General features: G+C 42.2%; 1 protein-coding gene across 8 annotated transcripts in view; it reads right to left on the reverse strand.

Moving 5' to 3' along the window:
* TMEM71 (transmembrane protein 71) overlaps nt 1–22,986 on the reverse strand; it is a 52,920-nt gene that overhangs the window by 14,054 nt on the left and 15,880 nt on the right. Inside the window, exons 6-12 of one of the 8 annotated variants that reach the window (XR_003002703.1) lie at nt 22,176–22,361; nt 18,503–18,578; nt 15,408–15,469; nt 15,257–15,317; nt 10,898–11,113; nt 8,975–9,174; nt 587–1,422 (exon numbers count right to left, since the gene is read on the reverse strand). Coding sequence is in view for 4 of the 8 variants with exons in the window: in XM_024741020.1 (XP_024596788.1) it covers nt 12,179–12,218; nt 15,257–15,317; nt 15,408–15,469; nt 18,503–18,578; nt 22,176–22,361 (425 nt within the window). In the remaining 4 variants the exon portion in view is untranslated. The other 7 variants (XR_003002705.1, XR_003002704.1, XM_024741018.1 and 4 more) reach the window with 7 other exon arrangements.

The following is a 22,986-nucleotide window of genomic DNA, read 5'->3' on the forward strand; positions in this document are numbered from 1 at the left end:
GGATTTTGTAGAAGGAGATGCCTCATTTAGGTAGGAATCTGGACTCAGTTGTTTCTAAGCATTGTGTGAGCAGTCTCAGTCCTCTGTTCAAATCCTAATACATAAGACACATAAAAGAGGCTCTTCTCTGGTTTGAAGCAGATGACAGTGTCCCTGAGCACTAATCTGATATGAACTGAGACAATTCAATCGGTTATTTGTCTGTGTAGACCTAGGAAAAGAACAGTGTTTGATTTTGTTTGCTTTCAGAGGCTTTTAGAGGCTCATGGGAAATTCCTAGAAGTAGATTTGAAAAACGCAGAGCTAAAGTCTCCCCCTGAATCCTCCAAGGCTACTGATACCCAACTTCCACATGCCCAGATCAACCCACCAGCCCCACTTGGTGTTCTCCAGAGTCCTTCCTCGGTCTAAAATTTCATACCTATGTTTGCTCTTCTTGCTTAACTAGACCAATAATTCTCATCTGAAAAGGGAAACAGTATTAAATACTGGTGTGTGTATTAAAACCCATTAATTAAACTTAAGCCCTTTACTGCCAGAGCAAATGAATATACATCTGTTTGGGTAACCCTTCTATTACATCTCTATGACATCCATGGGAAAGGGTTCAAACCCGGTTAGTCATTGCCGTGAAGAACACAGTCTTACCAGTGACAGGTCACAATTTCTCTCAGAGTCTAAAATATAGAATAAAGTATTTCCTTCATTTCCCATGGGGTCTGCCCCTCTCAGATGGGCACCGTCATGCCCTCTCCCTTTCTGGTTTCCTGAACTGTTTCCTTATTTGCCTCTCAGCCCACCCTTCCCCACTGCCTCCCAGCTCCATCCTGCCATGTCCCTTGGACATCTGTTGTTTCTGGACCTTCCCCAGCTTCAGTGGGAAGAGACTAAGTCTTCCAGATTCTTCTGAGTAAAGCAACTCTAACACAGAGTAGAATCTTGCTCGCACTGACTGTCTCTCATAACCTTATGTTTGAAGTGGACATTTGTTTTGTCCCAGTATTTACCCCTCTGGGTCTTGTTGGAGGGCGATTCCAGGTACGAGTTTCCTGATATAGAAGCCCAAGTTACCCCTACTACCCTTTTGGTTCTATTGCCAGGGTCCGTTTTCATTACCAGCAACAAAGAACCCTAAGTGATATGACTTTGATGCCTTATGATGCTAAAAGATACCGTTCCCATTAGTTAGGACAATAAGCAGAAATCAAAAGGTAAAAAAGGTAGAGAGTTCAGTCCTGCCTCGGTTACCATCCAAAAAGTCCAGTCCATCAGCACACATGTCCAGAGAAGGAAGATGCATTGATCTTAGAAGGCTGGTGACCAAGGTTTCCCCTTGATTAGTCTATTTATTTGCTTCAAGCTCAGGAGTTCTTTCGTTTTCTAGTACTTCCTGGAAGACATGTGCTAGCAGGTGGTGAAGGCCTAAAAAAATTGCATAAAAGAGGAAACTAAAAAATCGTATCCACTCATTTAGTTTTCTCTGAGAATTGGGTAAACAACAGATTTGTTCAGTTTTGGAGTTACAACACCTGGGTCCAGCTCACAGAAAACCTGAGATCCACAAGACTATTATTTGACAACCACTGAGTTCTACAGGGATATGAAAAAATGAAATCCACAGAAATTAAAGCTGTATCTCCAGAAACATTAATCCTGCCTTAATATAATCTACAAGGATAAACTTGATATGAAGCCCCTGGGGAAATTGCAAGTAACTGCCAATTTTGCTAATGATAATAAGTTTATTTTAATTGCTAATATATTCCTAATTACTCTAGTTCTAAAATGTTTACTTCACTGTCAGTCATCTTCTTTGATTTATGTTCTTCGTGAAAAGACTTTGTCAGATCGATCAACCCTTTCCAAGTTGGGTGGCAGCTGCCGAAAATGATCTCACCTTCCTTGTCACACGGCCCTGCTGTGCACCATTTGTCCAAAGGCAGAGAGTGGCCTTTTACCCACAAAATCTTCTAGAACTCATAGCTTCCCATTTCAGCTTAGAGAAAAGTAATGTTTTCAAGGTTTTGCTTACATGAACAGAGGACTGACGCTGTCTTTTCCAAACCCTGATTTTAATATAATCTTTTACTTGACCTGTCTCCTCTTACAAACCTGAATGCGTGTATGTGTGTGTGTGCATGCACGCGCAAGTGCGTGTGTACCCAAATAATTGTTTCAAGAGCATGATGTAGTTGGTATAAAGATTCCTCATCTGGGTGGGCATTAGAGGGTCCCATTAACTCATTATATTTTTGTTGCTGTTAACAAACATGTATTGGGCTGGGCATAGAGTGATGACCGAGACTGAAAGGTTTGACCATCCAGGAACTTATATACACATAGGGGGAGATAGACAATAAACAAGTAAACAAATAAAGACTGCATAAGACAATTGCAGGTGATGATACAGGTTATGAAAGAAAAATGGGAGATGGAGTAAATTCAGAGGAAGGCTACCTGGGTAGTCAAACAGGTCACATTTGGGATGAGCCCTGACCGTGAGGAGGAGCCAGTTATGTGAAGAACTAAAGGGAAGATTTTCCCCGGGAGAGAGAAGAGTAAAAGCTCTCAGATGGAGGAAAACCTGCCCTGCTAAAGGCACGGAGAAAGGTGCCTGATATGATGGGGCAGATGATCAAAGAACAAATATTAAGGGGTAGGTGGGAGGCTAATAATTAGTAAGACCTTGTAAGGAGACAGAGTGTTATTCCAAACATGATGGACACAGAAGCATACAGAGGGAAGACCATGTGAAGACACAGGGAAGAGACGGCTGTTTACAAGCCTGGACCAGATCCTTCCCTCATGGCCCTCAGAAGGAACCAAACTTACTGACACCTTGATTTTGGACTTGTAGCTTCCAGAACAATGAGAAGATACATTTCTGTCATTTAAGTCACCCAGTTTGTGGCACTTTGTTATAGCGGTCCCAGCAAACTAATATAGGAATCAAGGAGGACCCCTGAATTTTTTATTAGGAAAACTGGAAAAATGGCATTTCCGTGAACTGACATGGTGAAGAAGTGGAGGGGCAGATTTGGAGGAGGTGGGAATTAAGAGGTCTGTTTTGCACATGTTAAACTTGAGATGTGTTTTGGACATCCAGGTGGAAATCGTGAGAGGGCAATTGGGTATGTGCACATGGAGCAGAGGTCCAGGCTGGGGAGAGAATTGGAGAGGTCGTGGTTTGCAGAGAGGTTTACACTCACGTGTATGGATGAGACCGCTCTTGGAGTGAATTTTGACAGAGAAGAGGTCCAAAGACAAAGCCAAGAATACCTAAAATTTGAAAGTTGGCCTATGTGGAAGAATTCGCAAATGAGACACAAAGCCAGTGAGGTAGGAGGTAAAGGCAAGTAAGAAAAGTGCTTCAAGAAGGCAGGAGTGACTATGTGAAATGCTGCTATAGGTCAAGTCAAATGAGACCCAAGAATGGACCATTGGATTTAGCAACATTGAAGGTCATTGTAGCTTTGACAGGGGCTGCTGTGATGAATGGGCAGAGTGAAATCCTGATTGGGGTGAGTTCAAGAAAGACTTGGAGGAGATGAACTGGAGATAAATAAGTAGGAAGACAAATCCACCAAGGAATTTTCTACTACTAGGAGCAGAGAAATGGAGGAAGAGAGTAGTTGTAAAGGGTGTGGAATCAAAAGAAGGCTTAATTAAGACAGGAGTTATGACAGCATAACAGAGGCTGCTGCTGCAGAAGAGAGAACGATTCCTGGAGCAATTTCTATGAATACATAAGAGGGGGTGGGTTTCAGTGCATGAGCAGTGAGATGGCCTTAAATAGCAACAAGGACTTTCCATCCATAGAACAGGAAGGAAGAGAGTAGGAACAGATGCTGGTAGGTGGATAGATATGGTTAGCTGTGTCTTCATACTTGTTTCTATTTTCTCCACAAAATAGGAAGCAACGACGTCAGCTAAGAATGAGACTCAGAGAGGATTTCTTGAAGGTTTGAGAAAAAAAGGACAAGGTATGAAATAGTCACCTGGGGAATAGGATAGTCAGTACACAGGGTGGGATAGGATGATTGCCAGACATGACCAAACACGCTTCGAGGGTTGTGATCATGAATTTAAAGAAAGGCCTGGTTGAGTGGTTTTTCTTGAGCCATGTTCAGTTTGTGAGCACACATGCATAACAGATGACTCACTGGATGCAACCAGCGCTGTAGTTTTACCAGGAGAACACAATAAACAGAGGGAGGTGCAAAGGAATGACTTGAATGATAGCTCATGGAATCTCAAGTGGAGAAGAACAAAAATGAAGTCATGGCAGAGGATGAGAGACAGTGAGACACTGTCAGGATCAGTATAATTTGATCCTGTTAGCACTGCAAAAATTGTTGGAGGCGGAAAGATAGTGAGCTGGAAAGATGTTGATAGTTAAGAGTGGAATGTTCAAATTTGAGACTATGAGGGAGGTAATGACAAGGTCCAGGGTTTGACTGTGGAGGGTGTGACTGATTTAAGGTGAAAGATGAGACTGTGAGCACAGAGGCAGTAAAGAAAATGAGTGGTAAGACAGGAAGCACATGAAAGATGCTCAACATCATTGGCTACCACGGAATGCAAATCCACTTCATGGATTTCACTAGGGCATGCCTTTCACCTTCATGCCTTCACTAGGGCATAGCTATAATCAGAAAGACAGATATCACCAAGTGTCAGCGAGGCTGTGGAGAAACCCGAACCCTCACACGTGGCTGGTGGGGATAGAAAATGACGAAGCTACTTTGGAAACGATTTGTAGTTTCTTAAAATGTTAAACATAAATTTACCATATCACCTAGCAATTTTGTTCCTAGATATCTACCGAGGAGAAATCAAAACACGTCTCCCCACAAAGACTTGTATGTGAATTTCACGCAACCTTATTCATAATAGTTAGAGTGGAAATCACCCAAATGTCCATCAGTTGGTGAATAATAAACAAAATGCAGTATATCCATATAATAGAATATTATTCTCAAAGATGCCATTTTTGCTGATGAGAAACCTGAACTTCAGAGAGGTTAGGTGATTTGTCGGAAGCCACCCAGCGCTGAAAGAGAACATAAGTGCTCTGCCTTCTCCCATTGTTCATTCTGCCTCCCCTTTGCAAAGTCACTTCTCAGGATCAACTCTCTTCTAGGGTTTTTATGCTGACTCTGAAACAGAAGTAATAGATAAGAATTCCATTCCCCCAGTAGTATGAAATAATCAAATCAGAGAAGTTCTAAAGCTAAAGTAGAATAAGGCTGGCATAAAGAGGCATCTTGGGAAATCTAGACACAGTCAAATGTTTTTGCCACAATCCATGGACCTCTGGCTTTCTTTCTTTGCACCAGCCCCACCATATTCCTTGCCAGTTCTCCAATGGGTCACGCCCAGCCAACTGCTCATTAAACAATTATTTATTGAACACTTTCTATATGCCAGACACTCTTCTATACACCGGGGATTCAATGAATCCCTGGTCCTCTTGGAGATTCTGTTCTGATGAAGGAAAAGAGGACAGAACAGGGGGAGACCAAAGACAAAAACCAAAACCAAACCAAAAAAACAAAAACCACACACCACAAATGAACAAAAAAGTCGTTTGTCATTCTCCAGAAAATGAGAGAGTCGAGTGACCTGGGGTGGTGGGTGTGCCTGGGGAGAACATTCCGGGGTGGCTGGGAAGTTCTCGCTGCAGAGGTGGTATCTGCACGATGAGGAGAAGCTGGCCTTAAGAAGTTCGGGGAGAAGGGCGTTTCTGCCGGTGTCCTGCAGGTGCAAAGGCCCTGAGGTGGAGCTGAGCTTGTGTGTTATAGGAACAGACATGAGAGCAGTGTTGTGGCCACGGCAGAGCGAGCGGGAGGAAATGTAATATGGAACGGAGTGTTTTCAACAGGAAAGTGAGACCATCTGATGTACATTTTGGAAAGATCCCTGTAGCTGCTGTGTGGAGACTCAACTGTAGCCTGAAAAAGCACAAAGAGGAGAGGCCGTGTAGGAACATTTCTCTGCTCTGGAATTTGTTGTCCCCTTTTCTTTAAATATCCTCTCCCGTTTTCTTCACCTGCCAAACTCATAGTCATTCTTCAAGAATATTTCAGAATTATTCACAATAACCAAAAGATGGAAACGAGCCAAATGTTCATTAGTGAATGAAGGGATCAACAAATGTGGTCCATCCAATAAGATTCAATGGAATATTATTCAGCCATTAAAAGGAATGAAGTGCTGATACACGCTACAATGCAGATGAACCTCAAAAACACTATGCTAAGTGAAAGCGGCCAGACACAAAAGGTCACATACTGTATGATTCCACTTATACAAAACACCCAGAATAGGTAAATCCATAGAGACCGAAAGCAGATAAGTGGTTGCCAGGGGCTGAGGGAGGGGTCATGGGGCGTGACTGCTTAATGGGTGCAGAGTTTTGTTTTGGGGGTAATGAAAATGCTTTTGAACTTGATAGAGGGGATGGTTGCACAACGCTGAGACTGCGCTGAATGCCCTTGAGTTGTACACTTTAACGTGGTTGATTTTCTGTTTGTGAATTTCATCTCAGTTAAAACTTTTAAAGAAAGAAAAGAGCATGTTCGTTTCTTTTTTCTATCAAGCAAGATAAATGTATCCGGACCAACTTCAATTCAAAGGAAAGCTCTGTTGGAAAGACACCAAGGTTCCTCTGAGATTCTAGGAAAGAACTGGGCAGCCAAGCTGGGGAGAGCCAGCAGCAGAATGAATTCAGTCCTCATTCCGGGCTCAATCACATCCTTCCTCTAATCACGTCTGTCCCTGGGAGAAAGAGAATCTGATCGGCCAAGCTGTGTCCTGTGCCTCTGTGTCCTCCAGGGTTTGGGACCAGCAGCCCCACTAAACCTATGGATCGGGGAAGGGGTGATTGAGAAAGATGCTATGGGAACCAGACAAAGGGAAGAAGGGATACTAGACAGAACAAGACATCTGGTATCCACCACAAACACCTCTCAACTCACACTTTCTTTCAACAGCATCTGTCTGGTCAGTACTCACTGAGCATCTCCCCAGCTGTCACTGGCTAGGCACTGGGGATAGAAATGCCCTCCTGGAGCTTATACTCATGAGGAAAGATAGACACTGGATTTATGCCAGTGGGCTGAGAGCTGTGCAGGGGAGTACAGGGGACGCCTGGGAGGCTTTACAATCCAGACAGAGGTGGGAGCATCCCACCCTCGTTAGGGATCCATGGCTACCTGGAGTCCCCTCTGTCTTACCGCCCATCACGTTGATGTCACTGCCTCTTTGTCTACCTCGATCATTGAACTGTGAGCCCTGAGCTGTGTGGTGCTCAGAACTGACACCGGGGCTAAGACTTGAAAAAAAGGAGGGAAGGAGAGAGTGAGGACACAATGATGTACTGGATACACTAGATTTTAATTTATGTCCTGCTTCCCGTTTGATAAAGGGTCTTTAAAACTAACTTTTATTGTGGCCACCTTGGCCCCCACGTTGGCGTAGGGAGTAAGATAACTTTCTTGCAGGGTGACAGCTGATGACACTGCCCTTATACTAAATCATAGCAGGGGGCTGGGCCTGTCATCTGCCGGAGCCCTCTGCTTCCAACAGGGCAACGGCCACACGATTGACCCCAGATGGTGGCTGTTTCCATGTCCAAAGTCCTTCTCTCTGAGAGGTCTGTTTTCATATCTTATCACCCTGGCCACCAAGACATTTTTCTTGGCTCAAAACCAAGATGTTGGCAGTGGCTGTCTTTGGGTTGAGGGATCCTGGGTAGCTTTTTCTCTTTTGCTTATTTGAATTTTCTCTTTTTTTTATTTAAATGAGATGAGGGTGAAGCACTTACAGAATGAAGAAAAGTTAACTGGTTATTTTCAAAGTGAATCCTTTCTCATTCCTGTATATAAGCTCATCTTCTCTTCTTTGATCTCCTCTATGTCAGAAAAGTCATACCACCCCCACTTACCTCCAGACTGTGGAACCACAAGGCATGAACGTATCTGTTTTACGGATGGAGTTCAGAGAAGCTGAGTGGCAGGCCCAACATCACAAGGTCATAAATGACAGAGCGGCCAAGTCCAACCTATGTCTGTCTGACTTCAAAACCCATATTGTCTTTATATCACTGCACTTTGTGTTAAACACGGGAAGAAGTATTTATTCAGCTAGATTGACAATGCCCTTGGCCAAGCCTCAGCCCACTTCTCGCCCCTTTCTTCTACCATCTCACCTACTGACTGAAAAATTCACATGGTCCCATAAGTGAGGAAAACTCCTACCCCTACTACTAATGTTACTACTTCCGTTGGTAGTAGCAGCTCCCACTTTGGAAGAGCTTAGTGTGTATCTAACACTGTGTTAAGCCTTAAGTACTTTGCCTGCGTGGACTCATTTAATTCTCGTAAAAATGCTATGAATTAGGTGGTATTTTATCCCATTTTATAGATGAGGAAATTAAGGCTTAGAAAGATGAAATACCGGGCTCCCTTGGTGGCTCAGTGGTTAAGAATCCACCTGCCAATGCAGGGGACACAGGCTCGAGCCCTGGTCAGGGAAGATCCCACATGCCGTGGAGCAACTAAGCCCGTGCACCACAACTACTGAGCCTGCGCTCTAGAGCCCGCGAGCCACAACTACTGAGCCCGCGTGCCACAACTACTGAAGCCCACACGCCTAGAGCCCGTGCTCTGCAGCAAGAGAAGTCACCGCAATGAGAAGCCCGTGCACCGCAACGAAGAGTAGATCCAGGTCACTGCGACCAGAGAAAGCCCGCGTGCAGCAGCAAAGACCCAACACAGCCAAAAATAAATAAATAAAATAAACAAATAAATTAAAAGAAAAAAAAAAGGCTCAAGGCCAGGGAAATTCCCTGGCTGTACAGTGGTTAGAACTCCGAGGTTTCACTGCCAAGGGCACGAGTTCAATCCCTGTTCAGGGAACTAACAACAACAAAAACAAGAAAAAAAAAAAAGAAGGAAGAAAGATGAAATACCTTGTCCAAATGTCCAAAGTGACAGAGCAGGTAAGTAGCCAGGTCAGAACTTAGCCCCGGGTCCAGTCTCACTCCAGGGCAGGAACATCGAGTTGTTAACTACAGTGCTAGTGTTCAAAGGATGTGATTCAGCAGAGGAAGAACCAAGTAAATGGGGAAGGTGGAAAGGTCTGGAATGTGGTCCTCGATTCTTCCTTTCACTGAAAAAAACAAGAAGAAAAATGGAGCTCCTGGCACTGAGCTTCTGCTACCTCCCCAACAGCAGATCAGTTGCAGCCTGAACTCAAGTTTCACCCACACAAGAGTATGCTGTTGCAATCTGGGTTAGGATGGAGGGTGGGTCGCTCTCCCTCTCCACCAGGCAAATATGAAATGCTATATTTGCATTGAAAATAAAAGTCCTGATATACAATACCAGCCTTTGTCCCCCACCTTGCCTTTCATTTTCTTTGTTTTTATTTCCTTTAAGGCTACAAAAGGATAAGAAAATTTTGGCAAAGTGGTTGCCAGCTTTTAGCATCCACCTGCTAAATTGCCCCACACCCCCAAGGTACCTCGTCTGGTTCTCTAGCAGGTGTCACTTGCAGCTGTAGCAGATTTCACCCAGCAAGGGACAGATGGAGGGGATACAGCCACCACAGCGGGATAGATAATTTTTTTAATACATGATCAGAGCTTCATCAAGGCTTGGTAAGGAAATGTGGCATTGATGCAAAGTATGCCAACTTAGCAGGTGTCTGCTCTGCTGTATTGTATGAGCAATAGCGGGATTCCTCTTGGTGGGGAGGGGGAATGGTTGGCATCCATCCAATGGTAGCACAGGCGGATCATTCTGAGTCATTTTGAAGTAACTACAGTAGAGTTTACTTGTGGGAAATGACATAGGAGCCTTAAGACCTGGGGTGCACAAGTCACACATTCCCTCTGAGATTCACCTTCCTCGTCGTTAAAATGAGGGTCTGGTAGGGTCCACTAGAGCTCACCAAAGATTCACAGGCTTCCCTACATTTCCCAGCCACCCCACCCCACCCCATTGGTGGGGTCATGTGACTACCTCTCACTTCTGGCACAAAAGGGAAGGCATGTGTCACTCTCTTGCCTGAGACAGGTAAGCAGACAAGCTTGGAGGCCATAGATGGCCAATGGCATCATTACAAGATCTGCCTGGACCACATCAGGTGTTACATGGGTTTGACTGTTGTTACAGCAAAAACCAAACTATGAACTACCGTAAGGATTATAGGTAAGGTAGATAAAGCATCTAGCACATAGTAAATGCTCCATCATGAGCTGGCTACAGCTACAGGAGCCTCTACAAGCAGAGGTCCTAAAGCAAACCAGACAGCATTAGATGATTTTTCTCTCCTACAGCATCTTATTCCAAATAAGATGGAATAAGATTTTGGCATCTTAATGCCAGATCTTTCAGGAACTCAATTTGAGAATCTTGAGATACAAGACCAAAGGTAAAGGTCACAGCTGCCCCTGAAAAATGACTCTTTTCATTTAATCTTCTGCTTCATGGAAAGCTTTTTCCTGGGTTAGTATTTCCGGAGAGAGTGACTCAGGCAATATTTGATCTTCAAGGTGCCACGCTCCTCCCCTCTACCCCTTCTCAGCAGTAGGAAGAGTAAGGGCTGTTGGGTCACACAGACTTGGGTTTGAAACCTAGATCCCCTACGTGCCCTTTGTGTCCTTGGGAAAGTTTTGAAACTTTTCCAAGGTTATCTATCAAAAGGTGATTATAACACCTGCTGTATTAGGCAAGATTTTCCAGGGAAACAGAACCAATGGTATATTCCAAGAATGTAAGACATATATGATATACTTATGATATCTATAGATATATTTATAGGTATCTATATCTATCTGCCTATCTAGGGAGATGTTAAGGAATTGTCTTATGCAATTGTGGGGACTGACATGTCCAAAATTTATGCGGCAAGCCAGCAAACTGGAGATTCAGGTAAGAGTTGATATCGTGGTCCTGAGTCAGCAGCCTGGAAACTCACGCAGCATTTGGCTGTTGCGATCTGTAGACAGAATTCCTTTTTCCTCAGGAAACCGCAGTCTTTTCTCTTAAAGCCTTCAACTGATTGGATGAGGACCACCCACATCATGGAGGGTCATCTGCTTTACCTAAAGTCCATTGATTGTAGATGTTAATTACATCCAAAAAAATACCTTCACAGCAACATGTCGACTAGTGTTTGACCAAACCAAGTCATTGATGACTCTATTTATTACTATAAAACTTTTTCAACCCAAAAGGCACTAAGTACAATTGATATAAAAAGTGATATTTTGACATTACCATTTTAAGCAAAGACAATTTTCTCCACACAATTCTCCAGCCAGAGAATGTCATGCAAAACAAATTTGAACCTCAGGCCACATTTGGGAACATATACCAAGCAAGAGGGATGGAGAGGGAGCATCTCCTGTAATCCCCCAGTGCAACTGTACAATTTTTGTGTATTTCAAAGCACTGCGGCGTTTTGCCTTTATTTTGCCCCTGAGGTATTTTTTGTGTGTTATATCTTTATTTGAATTGAAGTTTGAGTGAAAGGTAATCATGAGTGCCAAGATGATTGAAAACTTGGTGAAGAAACTGGTTAGAAAGAAGAAGTTTCTGAAAAATGGCTCTCTCCTGCCTGTTTTCCATCAACCATCATCTACTGTCACCACCTTCTATTAGGCCATCCCTTGGGAAGAACTGAAAACTTTTTCTACATTATGTTTTATGTACAAACCACATTTATTACTTTCAAGTGGGTGCTGATTATGTAATTCCCTTTCTTTGTTCAACTGCAGCGGTTCAGCAAGGGATAGGTACAGGCAGGCAGGCCCAGGAATCTGCATTGTTATAAGCTCCTCATAGAATTCTCTAAGGAAAATTAATGTTTGAGAAGCACTGCCTTAAGGTATAATAAGAGAACACTCATCCAGGTGGTTTGTTCTCTGTCACGTTTCCCAGTCCTTTCCTTTTCAACTGCTTGTGTTTGCAGAGGAAAGACAAATTAGTATTATTTCCATGAGCATATTATCATTGTGAGGCCAAAACTAAGATTTTTTTAAAACCACATAACCAAATTAAATTTTTTTTTCTCAATTATCCACTTGTTCACACTTTCCAATAAAACAGTTGATTCCAAGCAGACTACAAATGGGACAATTTCTGGATATTCAGATTGAAGACATTCATCAGAGGCTCTCCTGAATGGTTGTCAAATTTTGGCAAAACCTAGGTCAGAGAAAGGAGGAGAGAAATGCATAATCCACCCACATACATGAGAAAATGCAGTATCTGCTTGAATTACTGCATGACCACACGCACACACGCACACACACACACACACACACACACACACACAACTACCTTGAATAATCAAAACTAGGACAGTGGTGCCCCAGCTCTTTTTCCTCCTACTAGTTCTCAGTTGTCTCCCCTTCCTGGGACAGGCTACAGAGGTTTTTGTTCCTAATCCCAGCTTGGTACTTAGTTAACTACTATTTTATTTTGTCTTTTTTCTCTCCCCCCAAAACAAGTGCGTTTTCCCCATATTTCTATTCTCTAAAGTTGATTCGTTCATTCACCAACTGTATAAATATATATTTCTTCATGGAGAAGTAGAGAAAAGAGATGTTGCCCATTTTGCTACTATGATGTCATAAATGCAAAATGGACACTTCTTATGCTAACATGTTATTGGCGACAATGGGTACCTCTGATGACCTTCATTTGAAAGGGACCTTCAAACCAATGGTGAGCAGTATAGACAGTCCCCAAACTTGAAGACTTTATATTTAACCAAGAAGGTGGTTGAGTAAGAATTGCATGATGGTATGAAAAGGGATGTGATTTGAGAACTATAAATTGCTAAAGAGTAGGTATCTTATCTAGTCTAACTACGTGCAACGCCGGACCGGTGTGGGAGGGCTGCTCCGTAATGTTCGTTGAACTGAATTCAGTGCTTGTCTGCAATTCCCGTAGTTTCTCCTCCTTGATTATTGGAGGAGACCTATGAGTCGCTCTTGTTAGTAACCATGTCTTTGGCTAGTGGTTTCTGGATATGTTTATATATGAGGAAGAGGTTGCAAAATCTTTAATGTACAGGAGCAGAGCTCTTGGCTCTAAAGGAAGTACTTTAGAAAAGAGACAGCAAATACGTTCAATTCAATGAATATTTATGGAGTACCTACTATTTTCAAGGCATTGGATACAGAAATGAAGTCAATAGTCCTTGTTTTCACAGATCCTGAATGCAAGAGTGTGTGTATATGAGGTCGGTGGGCAGGAAACAGGAAAAAATGGAGAGGAAACGAGAGGAAAACAAGTTGAAGTATGTACACAAGTAATCAAAGAAGTAATCTTTTTCCATAAATGAGGCTGTAGCTGAGAGCGTTTAAGATGGAAATATCATCCTGGTCTTGATCTAATTTCTTTTAAGAGGAGTACAGAACAGTGGGAGATGCCCTTAAAGAAACAGGTGACACAACACGTGCAGGTCAGATACTGGCTTATCCAGACTGCCTTCCCTGCCCACCCTCCTTACCTCTCCTGGTCTAGCCAAACATCATTCCTGATGATCCCATAGCCTCTGTGCTAACTCTGTACTTGCACTTATCGCATTCAAAATGTAATTTCACCTTGCCCTTTACGTGTCCCTCTAATTAGACTCTGAAATCTCGAGGCCTTGGCATTGTAACCCTGGCACTTAATGACAGTGTCTGACCCTTAGCAGAGACTCCATAAATGTCTGCTGAGCATTACTGGACACCCAGTGCAGCACAGAACACATCGTAAACTCTCAATAAAGATTTAGCAGGCTAAGCGATGCCACTTTAGAGATCAAGGGGTAAAGGCTTTAGAAACCATCATTCCAAGACTTTCATAGTTAATGTGCAAAGAATTTCCTGGAGAGGTTATTAATAATAAAAACCTCCTCAGAAATTTGGATTCAGAAGGTCTGGAATCAGGATCCATTCCTCTACTTTTCAAACAAGCTCCCCAGTTGATTCTAGAACAAGTGTCCCCATGCCGTGCTTTGAGAAACTCCGCCCTCATTAAGCTTCCTAAAAAGATGATACTTGTTGCTCTGATTAATTGTACATATTCATCTTACAACCCAAAGAAAACGGATTTCTACTATTCTCACCATCTGACACTTCTGAAAGTTGGGTTACAAACTGACTCTTTGGATGAAAGTCTTTTGTTCAGACATTATAGGTTAGTCCAGTCCTGACCGGTGCAACATCTCAGCCCAAAAAGCTGAGCACACGTGCGAATCTGTGGTTAACCTCGTGTGAGATACACCTGTACACAGCCCTGTAGCTAGAGGGAGAGAAGTGGGTATCTTAGAAAAGTTTTAGACAAATATCATTAATTTATAAGAACTAAAGAATAAGGATTTCTCGGGTGACCTCAGGACCCAATTTTCTAACCATCAGGTTAAATAAAACTTAGCTGTATCAGATGCTCGCCCCTAGAAACCTGGAAGGCCAGGAAAGGAAGGGAAACATCGCTCAGCGTGACAGTAAATCAATGTTGGCTGGAGTCCAAAACAAAATAAGTCTTCACTAAGCCGCACTGTGATTTCAGAATTAACAGAAAAATTTCATAAATAGGGCAACAGGGTGTCAAGAGAGAAGGCCAGTAAACTAATTTGAATTACAGACCTCAGCCTCCAAACTCTGGGAGTCGACCTCTGGCAGCCATATTAAAGTGAGGGTAATTAACACCATCCATCTTGCCAGGGGATGGAGCTTCGCAGGCTGTTTGAGATTCTGTGAGCACCTCACCCAGACCCCAGTCACCCTTCAAAATATGCTGAACTATGGCAGTCAGCATATAGGGGGATCGTTAAGTGGGTGGGTGAGAGATGGTGGAGAAATCACAGTTTGTAACTGAGATCATTTCACGGGCAGTTTGCCAGCTCTTTGGGAAACTCTAAGATAAAAACCTTTTAATATGGGCTATTTATGAAGTACAGTGCTATGAATCTATAAGAGCCCTTTAAAAACTACTTAAAAATTGGAAATTCATATTATTTCCTATGTCTTGCTGCCTTAAAAACTAATTCTATCTATTTTGGTGTAGGAATTTAGGAGACAGGTTAATACTACTATCAGATCTTAGCAGGAATAGAAAGTATCCTTCAGGACAAATAATCAGGACCTTTCTTGTACATAGTTACTGCCGTCCATTACTCAGCAGAAAGCATTCTCAGATATCAGACTGTGGTCGTCTTTACAGATGATGCTAACACAGGCGACACTTACCAAGTGCAGGTGGTGGCTTTGAAACAGTTGGCAAGGCTGAGAAGGAATGACTTGACGACATCTTGGAGGAGAAAGAGAAAGTATTTTTAAATGCCCAAAACTGGAATGAAATACAGGAATCAGAGCAGTAATTTGGGAAACGGTTACTTACAAGCAATGGTTATCACCAAGGAGCATGTGAAGACACTGGCTATGATTCCTCCCAGAAACCATCTGAAACAGCAGGATTGCTCAGGCTTAGCGAACTAATTGTATATTTCCAACACATGAGATGTTCTTTTAGATTTACCATAGATGGATGATTTTAGGATTTACTATAAAACTACAGTAATAGAGATAGTGCAGTATTGGCAAGAGGATAGAGATATAGATCAATGGAAAAGAATAGAAATTCCAGAAATAGACCCATACAGATACAAGTTAAGTGATTTTTTAACAGAGGTGCAAAAGCAATGCAATGGAAAAAGGAGAGTCTTTTCAAAAAATGGTGTCAAAATAATTGTTTAGACACATGCAGAAAAACGAACCTATACAAAGACTTCACACCTTAACACAAAATTTAACTCAAAATGAGTCATAGACTGAAATGTAAACCACAAGAGTATAAAACTTCTAGAAAAAAAAAAAAGGAGAAACTTTGTATGCCTACTGCTTCATAACCCTGACAAAAGAGGGTGTTAAACTTTTGGGTTTTTGTCAATCTGATGGATGATTGTATCACACAGTGGATTTTCTTCTTTTTGAAGAATAATATTTTATAGCTTTTGTGCTCAAAATATGAATATTGAAAGAGATTGCAAATAAATACAAAGACAAAAGGAAAATGTCACCAAAGAACTCCCACCACCCTGAAGCATTCACTATTAAATTCTGACAAATATCTTCTCAGACATCTCTTCATAGGCATTTTAAAAACTTTTAAAAATTGAGCTTTAGCAAATGTACACTAAAGCATATAAAGTGCACATTTTGGGTTTTTTAAAAATATAAACCCTTGTAATCACCCAAAGCAAGAAATAAAATATTTCCAGCACCCCATAAGGTTTCCTTTGTTGATCTTTCCCACTTTATCCCCCCAAATTAACCACTATTCTTACATCTATAGTAACTGATTGGTCTTGCCTTTTCTTGACAATCATATGGATTCTGTTGTCATCTTTCACTTATATAATATCCGTGAGGTTCATCCATGCTGTTGCCCATAGGAATAGTTCTTTTTTAAAAAAACAATTATTTACTTAACTACACATTTTACTTTAGAATAACTTTAGATATACAGAGAAATTGCAAAGAAGAATACAAAGGGTTCCCACATACTCCACGTCCATTTCCCCATTATTAGCATCTTACAGTACATGGTACCTTTGCCATAATTATAAGGAACCAACATCAGTGCATCACTAATAACTCAACTCCACACTTCATTTGAACTTTACAGTTTTTCCCTAATTGATCCATTTTCCAGCATCCCACATAGGATATCACATGATCTTTAGTCATTATGTCTCCTTAGGTTCCTTTGGGCTGTGACGATCTCTCAGACTCTCCTTGGTTTTGATGACCTTGACGGTTTTGAGGAGTACTGGTCAGATAATGTGGAGAGTGTCCCTCAAGTTGGGTTTTTTTCATGGTTAGACTGGGGTTCAGAAGACCCTAGAGGTGGAGTGCCATTCTCATCATGTCAAAGGTACATGCCATCAACATTACTCATCCCTTTTGATGTTGACCTTCATCATCTGAGGTACCATTTGTCAGTTTTCTCAACTGAAAAGTTTCCTTTTCCCCCTCTTTCCAAACACTACTGCTTGGAAGCAAGTTTCCAAAGGTAGCTCAAACTCAAGTGATGGGGAGTCAATTTCTCCTCTTAAGGGAGGAGTTTCTACAGAAATTAACCTAAGAGGAACACTTTATTAATAGTCCTGTGAAATAAAGAAAAGTTTCCATGATCAGTAAAGTCTGGGAAAAGCTAAGTTAAATAAAGCTAAACAGGTTTCTTCACCACATTATTTCACTGAGACTTTATTATGCTAATACACATTGTGATCCTCCAACTTGGGACATATAATGCAGAATTTTGCAAATGTATTTTTAACTACAGGACTCCCCCCAACCCCTTTGTGTTCTTCTGGTTCCATTATGATCTAAAAATACTTCTCAAATCTCATAATTATCTGGGAAGCTGTTTTAAAGTACGGATTCTCACTCGATCTAAATTGGTATCTCAAGGGATGGGATCCAGGGCTTCGTATTTAAAAATACAACTCCCCCAAGTGGTCCATGGGATGTGAGATACTTGATCGTCAACAGGAGGGACTTGAGAGGAAGCAGCACTTAGTGACTGGAGTTCAAGAACCACAAAGACCCCAGGAGGTACCATTCATCCCTGTTTCATTGTTTCAACAAATATCGATGAGGCCCTAGCACAGTGTCTCTGTTCTCAAGGAGCTTGCAATCTTGTAGGGAAAGATGGATCATTAGCATTTAAACAAGTGAACACATAATAGGTCAGGTGGTGATAAAGGCTCTGAAGAAAAGCCAAGTGAGATGTGTGTGATAGAGAATGGTATTCTATTTATACAGGGTTGTCAGGGAAGGGCTCTCTGACAATGTTTGTGACATTTGGACAGATTCCAGAAAGAATTAAGGGCACAAGTTATTGTTTCTCCAGAAAAAAAAGACTGTAGTAGGCAGAATAAATAGCAAGTGCAAAGGCCCTGAGGCACAGGTGGGTTTAGCACAGATGGGACTTGATCACCGCCCTGGAGACTTGGGCAAGAAAAGAATAAGAAGGACACACTGGACAGAGGGTAGAACAGAAATGTGCCTATAACCAGGCAAGAGCGTTATGTCCTCTGAGATGCTGAGGAGACATTTTATGTGAGGATATAAAAATATAATGGGAAAGATGGAGCCCCCGTGGGACTCGATTGTGGGGACTTCACATGCCCTTGAACTCCAAGTAGGGTTACTTAGACTGTATCTGTAACAGGGAGTCACTGAGGATTTAAACAAAGGATAATGCGTGGTAAAAATCCAACTTCTAGCAAGATCCACTGCCTTTGGTATGTCTTGTGAGATAATGGGAGGAGGGAGGTGATAGATAAAAAGGCAATGGACAGACAAATGAACAGATCTTAACCACAGAGCTACCTAAAATGCTTTGCGGAACAAGGTAAGGAAATCATCAATCAATTACAGCTTCATTAATTATGAAACGCAACCACATAAACATAAAATCTGAATTACCTTGCACAGGCAAAGATAATTAAGCATGCAGCAAACAGAGTTGCTTGAAAGGAGACCTCTCGTAACAAACTGGTTTCTAATAGGAAAAATAAAAAGAAATGAATCAGAAGTCAAAAACATGGTTTTCAAACGTATGTCAGCTCAAGTAATTTGTCATAAGTAATAAGATAAAATTATCAAATGTTGTACAGGGCCATTCATTACAAATTTCCTGAAAATGATCAGTTTTGTCCTATCACTAAAAAAATAAATGATTACATTACATAAACAGTTTGGGGCTTGCCTTTTACTTTAGTGCTAGGGAAAGGCTTTTTAGAATGTATGCTAATGTCAGAAATCTAACTGGGATGATATTGATAATAATATTAATGCCTCAAATTTGTGGAGTGACTTATGATTCACAAAGAGCTTTCCTACATCAGTTCATTTCATCAACACGACAAAAGCGTGAGGTGGGAACCATTATCACAGTTCTGCAAATGAGAAGACCAAATTTCAAATGATGAAATTTGTCCAAGGTCACACAGCTATGAGGTGCCAGAGCGAAGATTGAAAAACCACATCTAGCCAGAACACCATGTTTTGCCTAAAAGGGGGCAGGGAAAGAGAATGGCAACTTGGCATGCTGGGAGTCTCTAAAGGGCAAAAAAAGAGAATAAATATTCTGAACTATCTGTCCTTCTGAAACTCTTTGCTATCGTAAAATATTTCAGTGCTACCAAGCCACAGTGGAAATGACTGCAAATCCTCCAGAAGTTATAAATGGAAGAGTTAAACCAGTTGTGACCCTGAGTATTATTCTAATCACCTAAAAGAAACCAGAGCTAGTTTAAGGATTGCCACATAAAGATCTAAAGGAAAATAGAACAAACTTCAGCTTAATCTTTGCCAAATGCTTCAAAAGCTCAATTTTTGTTTAAATAGTTGTTTAAAACTTGGAATGACTTTGAGCTATGAATGTGTTTATTTTTGCCGTTTGTGCTCTGAATGGAGATCGAGTCAGCTAACAGAAACCTACTTAGTCCATAATGCGGGCAGAACACTGGAGACTGGCAATGCAAAATATAGCACTTGTGAATGACATCACTGCAAATGTACAGTATTTCATGTATACTGTGATTTAAATAAGTTACTGTGGGTTCAGTTGAACACTCAACCATCCTTCTAAAGTGTGTTTCTATTCTTAGCTTCCTCTGATTTCAAGTAGAATTTGAAACCCATTTTCTCACAGAAATAAGTCTAGCTTGACTGCAAAGGTCACTAGACTTGAATACTGAAGGAAAATTGGGTTTAAATTCAAGTTCTATAAACATATGCATTGTGTGATTGTGGACAAGGTGTTCATTGATTCATTCCATCAGTAGCCGCTCACTTAGCATTGATTTTGGCTTAGTTCATGTGTAACCTCCTTCAAGAAGCCTTCCTGGATGTCTTCAACTCCCCTTTGGCCCTTAGCTTCTCCCTCTTTATAATCCCATTATACCTTATGCCTGTCTCCATCAACAACCTTTTCACACTGAATTAAAATTGCTATCTTCTTTCTCTATGATTCCCCACCAGACTATTGAGAATAGCCAGCAACTATGTGCTGCTCTTCGGTGGCAGTGCCCATATTTTCCTTGGGAAGCCCTCTCTCCCCTTCTCCTAGTACATGGTGCCCATGGACAGACTGATTTCCCTCCCAGTCTTTGATCCACTCCAAGCTATTTGGAGCTTTACATATTTATTGACAAAGGGATTGGTTTTACCATATAAATGGGACCCTTCCAGAACCAAGGAAGCCTGCCCTTTTGTCCTAACTTGAGAAGCCAATAATCTCCTTCTGCTGGCCTTGAACATGGAAAGTTGTAGGTACAGAGCCAGCAGGAACTACCATGGAGTAGTAAGTAGCATTTTAAAGAGTGAAGCTGACACAGAAGAAAAGAGACTTGTAGAGACTGACAGAAACCTGAAATGTTTGCCTGGAATTTTTAATAATATGAAGCAATACATTCAATGATTGATTAATCCATTTTGAGTTGGATTGCCATCCGCTGGAACTCAAAAAGCCCTGAGTGATAAAGATGATGCCATGCACGCCTTTATCCCTAGCATATGAACCATCACCTGAAACAGCCTGCACACTCAAAACCTACATGCGAAGGAGATAAAATAGAATCAAATGGAGACCTTGTCGACTCAGGGCTTCATAGACAGGTGAGGCAAAGGAAGATGGCGTCAACAGAGAGATAGATACACGGTGCTGGTTGCTATGGCATCTCAGGGAAGCCAAGTGTTACCTCAACTCCGCAGCAGGGGGCAGAGAAGGCCCCACAGAAGCGGTCTCCTCTGAACTGTACCTTGAAGAAAGAGTAGGGGTCTTCCAGGTATAGCCCGTGGGAGACATTCTAGATACAACAAAGAACATGTACAGAGGCTTACTTGACCTGTCAGAACTTGAGTATTCTTATCTGTAAAATGGAGATAGCACACTTAACTGGTCCACCACAGTCATGGAGCCTGTGCTCTGTGCCAAGCACTACCTGGGTAAGTTTAAAATCTACAAATGCCTAAGATATGGTGCCCATCCTGAAGGAGCTCACAGCATGATGGGTGAGATACAAAAGTAAACATGCAAGAGCAGTGCAGGAAATGGGTATGGAGGAACACAAAAAGGGGTCACTTAACACCTCTTCCTCGGAAAACAGGGTGGACTCCCTGGAGGAGGTGGCTGTGAAGCCTTAGTAGGTGTTGATCACCGGGGAACTGTCTAAAAAATAAACACTGCTTTCTCTGTCATCCCAACACCTTGAAAGGGAACTAAAAAACCCTCAACACTTATCTAATAGCTGCACTGGGAAGAAAATAAAGCAGAGCACATTGGTCTTTGGGAGTAGAAGTGGTCAGTGAAATAAATATTCATGATTTGGGGAAGGCAAACAAAGAGAAGATATTATTTTTCTGCTTAAGCTCAATCTTATGTAATCATAACGTCACATTTTGGAAGTGCTTAGTCTACACGATGCTAAGTGCTCGACACGGATTATTTTAGTCATTTACAAGGTAAGCACTATGGTTGTCTCCATTTACAGATGAAAACGTGAAATTTTGGAGGGTTGGGTAAACAGCTTCTGAGTTCCAGCCAACAAATGGGCACTGGGCTTTGAACCCTGGCAAGCTGAAGATAGAGCCTTGAGGCGACACTGTGTGCAAACATGATTAATCTGATATTAGCAAGCTAGAGATTAAGGGAGATGCTTGCTGAATTTATTTCAGATTTACTCCTGACAGGAAATAACAATGCCTTGATATCTTTTGACTTTCCTTGATGGGGGCATAGCACGAAAGGACGTTCTTTTCTTTCTTCCCTTCATTTCCTTCTTATAGAGTATGGCAAATGCACAGCTAAGCGTGAAGATGATAACAGTGTGCACCTGTGTACGCACGACTCCGCTTTAGCCAAGCTTAACATTTTGCCAAATGTCTTCAGGGTTTTAAAAAAATAAATAACACTGCAAATCCAGTCCTTCTGGTGCCTCAAAGATGACACCTCCAAATCAGTCACCTTCTCTGCGAATGCATCACATGGGCACAGGCTGATACCAGCGCCTAAGGGGACATTAGTCACCTCTGGGCCCTGAAAGGAAGAATTATTTGGGTGTGGCAAAGATTTAAAAAAAAAAACAAAACTCACTTGGATGATCCAAAATGTTTTCCTGGAAAGGTTCAGAAGCTGTGAACTGGGACCGAGGAGGCAGGTTGTGGGAGTTTTCTCCGGGACTCCGAGAGGTGACATGGCTGGAAAAGGAGGCTTCCACAGACTCTGCATTTAGCTTCTCCGACTCCCAGTTATCCATCAGTGAACAGTCCAAACCACCTCCTGGAAGAGCAGAAGGGATCAGTGCTTGTGTGTGTTTGGGTGTGTGTGTGTTTTCGGTGACTAATGGTCATAACAATAGTCTCAAGAAGGACAGAGAATTGGAACTGAACGAGCAGAGATGTTTTTTTCCTAACCTTTATTTTCATGGCATGTCTGGATCATAAAGTGACTAAGGCAGCCCACAGGTGACAGCCCCAGAGAAGATGCCAAGCCAGAGTTCCGGAAGGGGAGCCAGGGTAGAGGGGAAGGCAAAAGCTTCATGAGCCCCAGGGCGGGCGGATCCGTTGATCCATTCAGTGCAGAATTATTGTATAACTGCACACAGGACACAGCTCAAGAGGCTGGGAGTCAGAAGCCAAAGTCGATACTGCTGTGCCCCACTCACAGTTGGAGAGGGACAAGCACACAAGCCCACAGCTAAGAGGCAACGAGGTCATTGCTATGTGGAAACCTGGCAGAAGGTGTCCAGATGGAGCCTAGGAGGGAGTGTGTGAGTGCTGAAGTGGAAACTTGAAGGATGAGTAGGAGTGCTTCCAGAGAGACAGCAGGAGGAGGGCAGGCCAGGCAGAGAGGAGAAGGAGGGAGAGGGGAGGGGAGAGGAGGAGGGGGAGAGGAGAGGGGGAGG

The sequence above is a fragment of the Neophocaena asiaeorientalis genome, unplaced genomic scaffold (assembly GCF_003031525.2).
Source record: "Neophocaena asiaeorientalis asiaeorientalis breed wild unplaced genomic scaffold, Neophocaena_asiaeorientalis_V1.1 scaffold177, whole genome shotgun sequence".
Classification (NCBI taxonomy): Eukaryota; Metazoa; Chordata; class Mammalia; order Artiodactyla; family Phocoenidae; genus Neophocaena; species Neophocaena asiaeorientalis.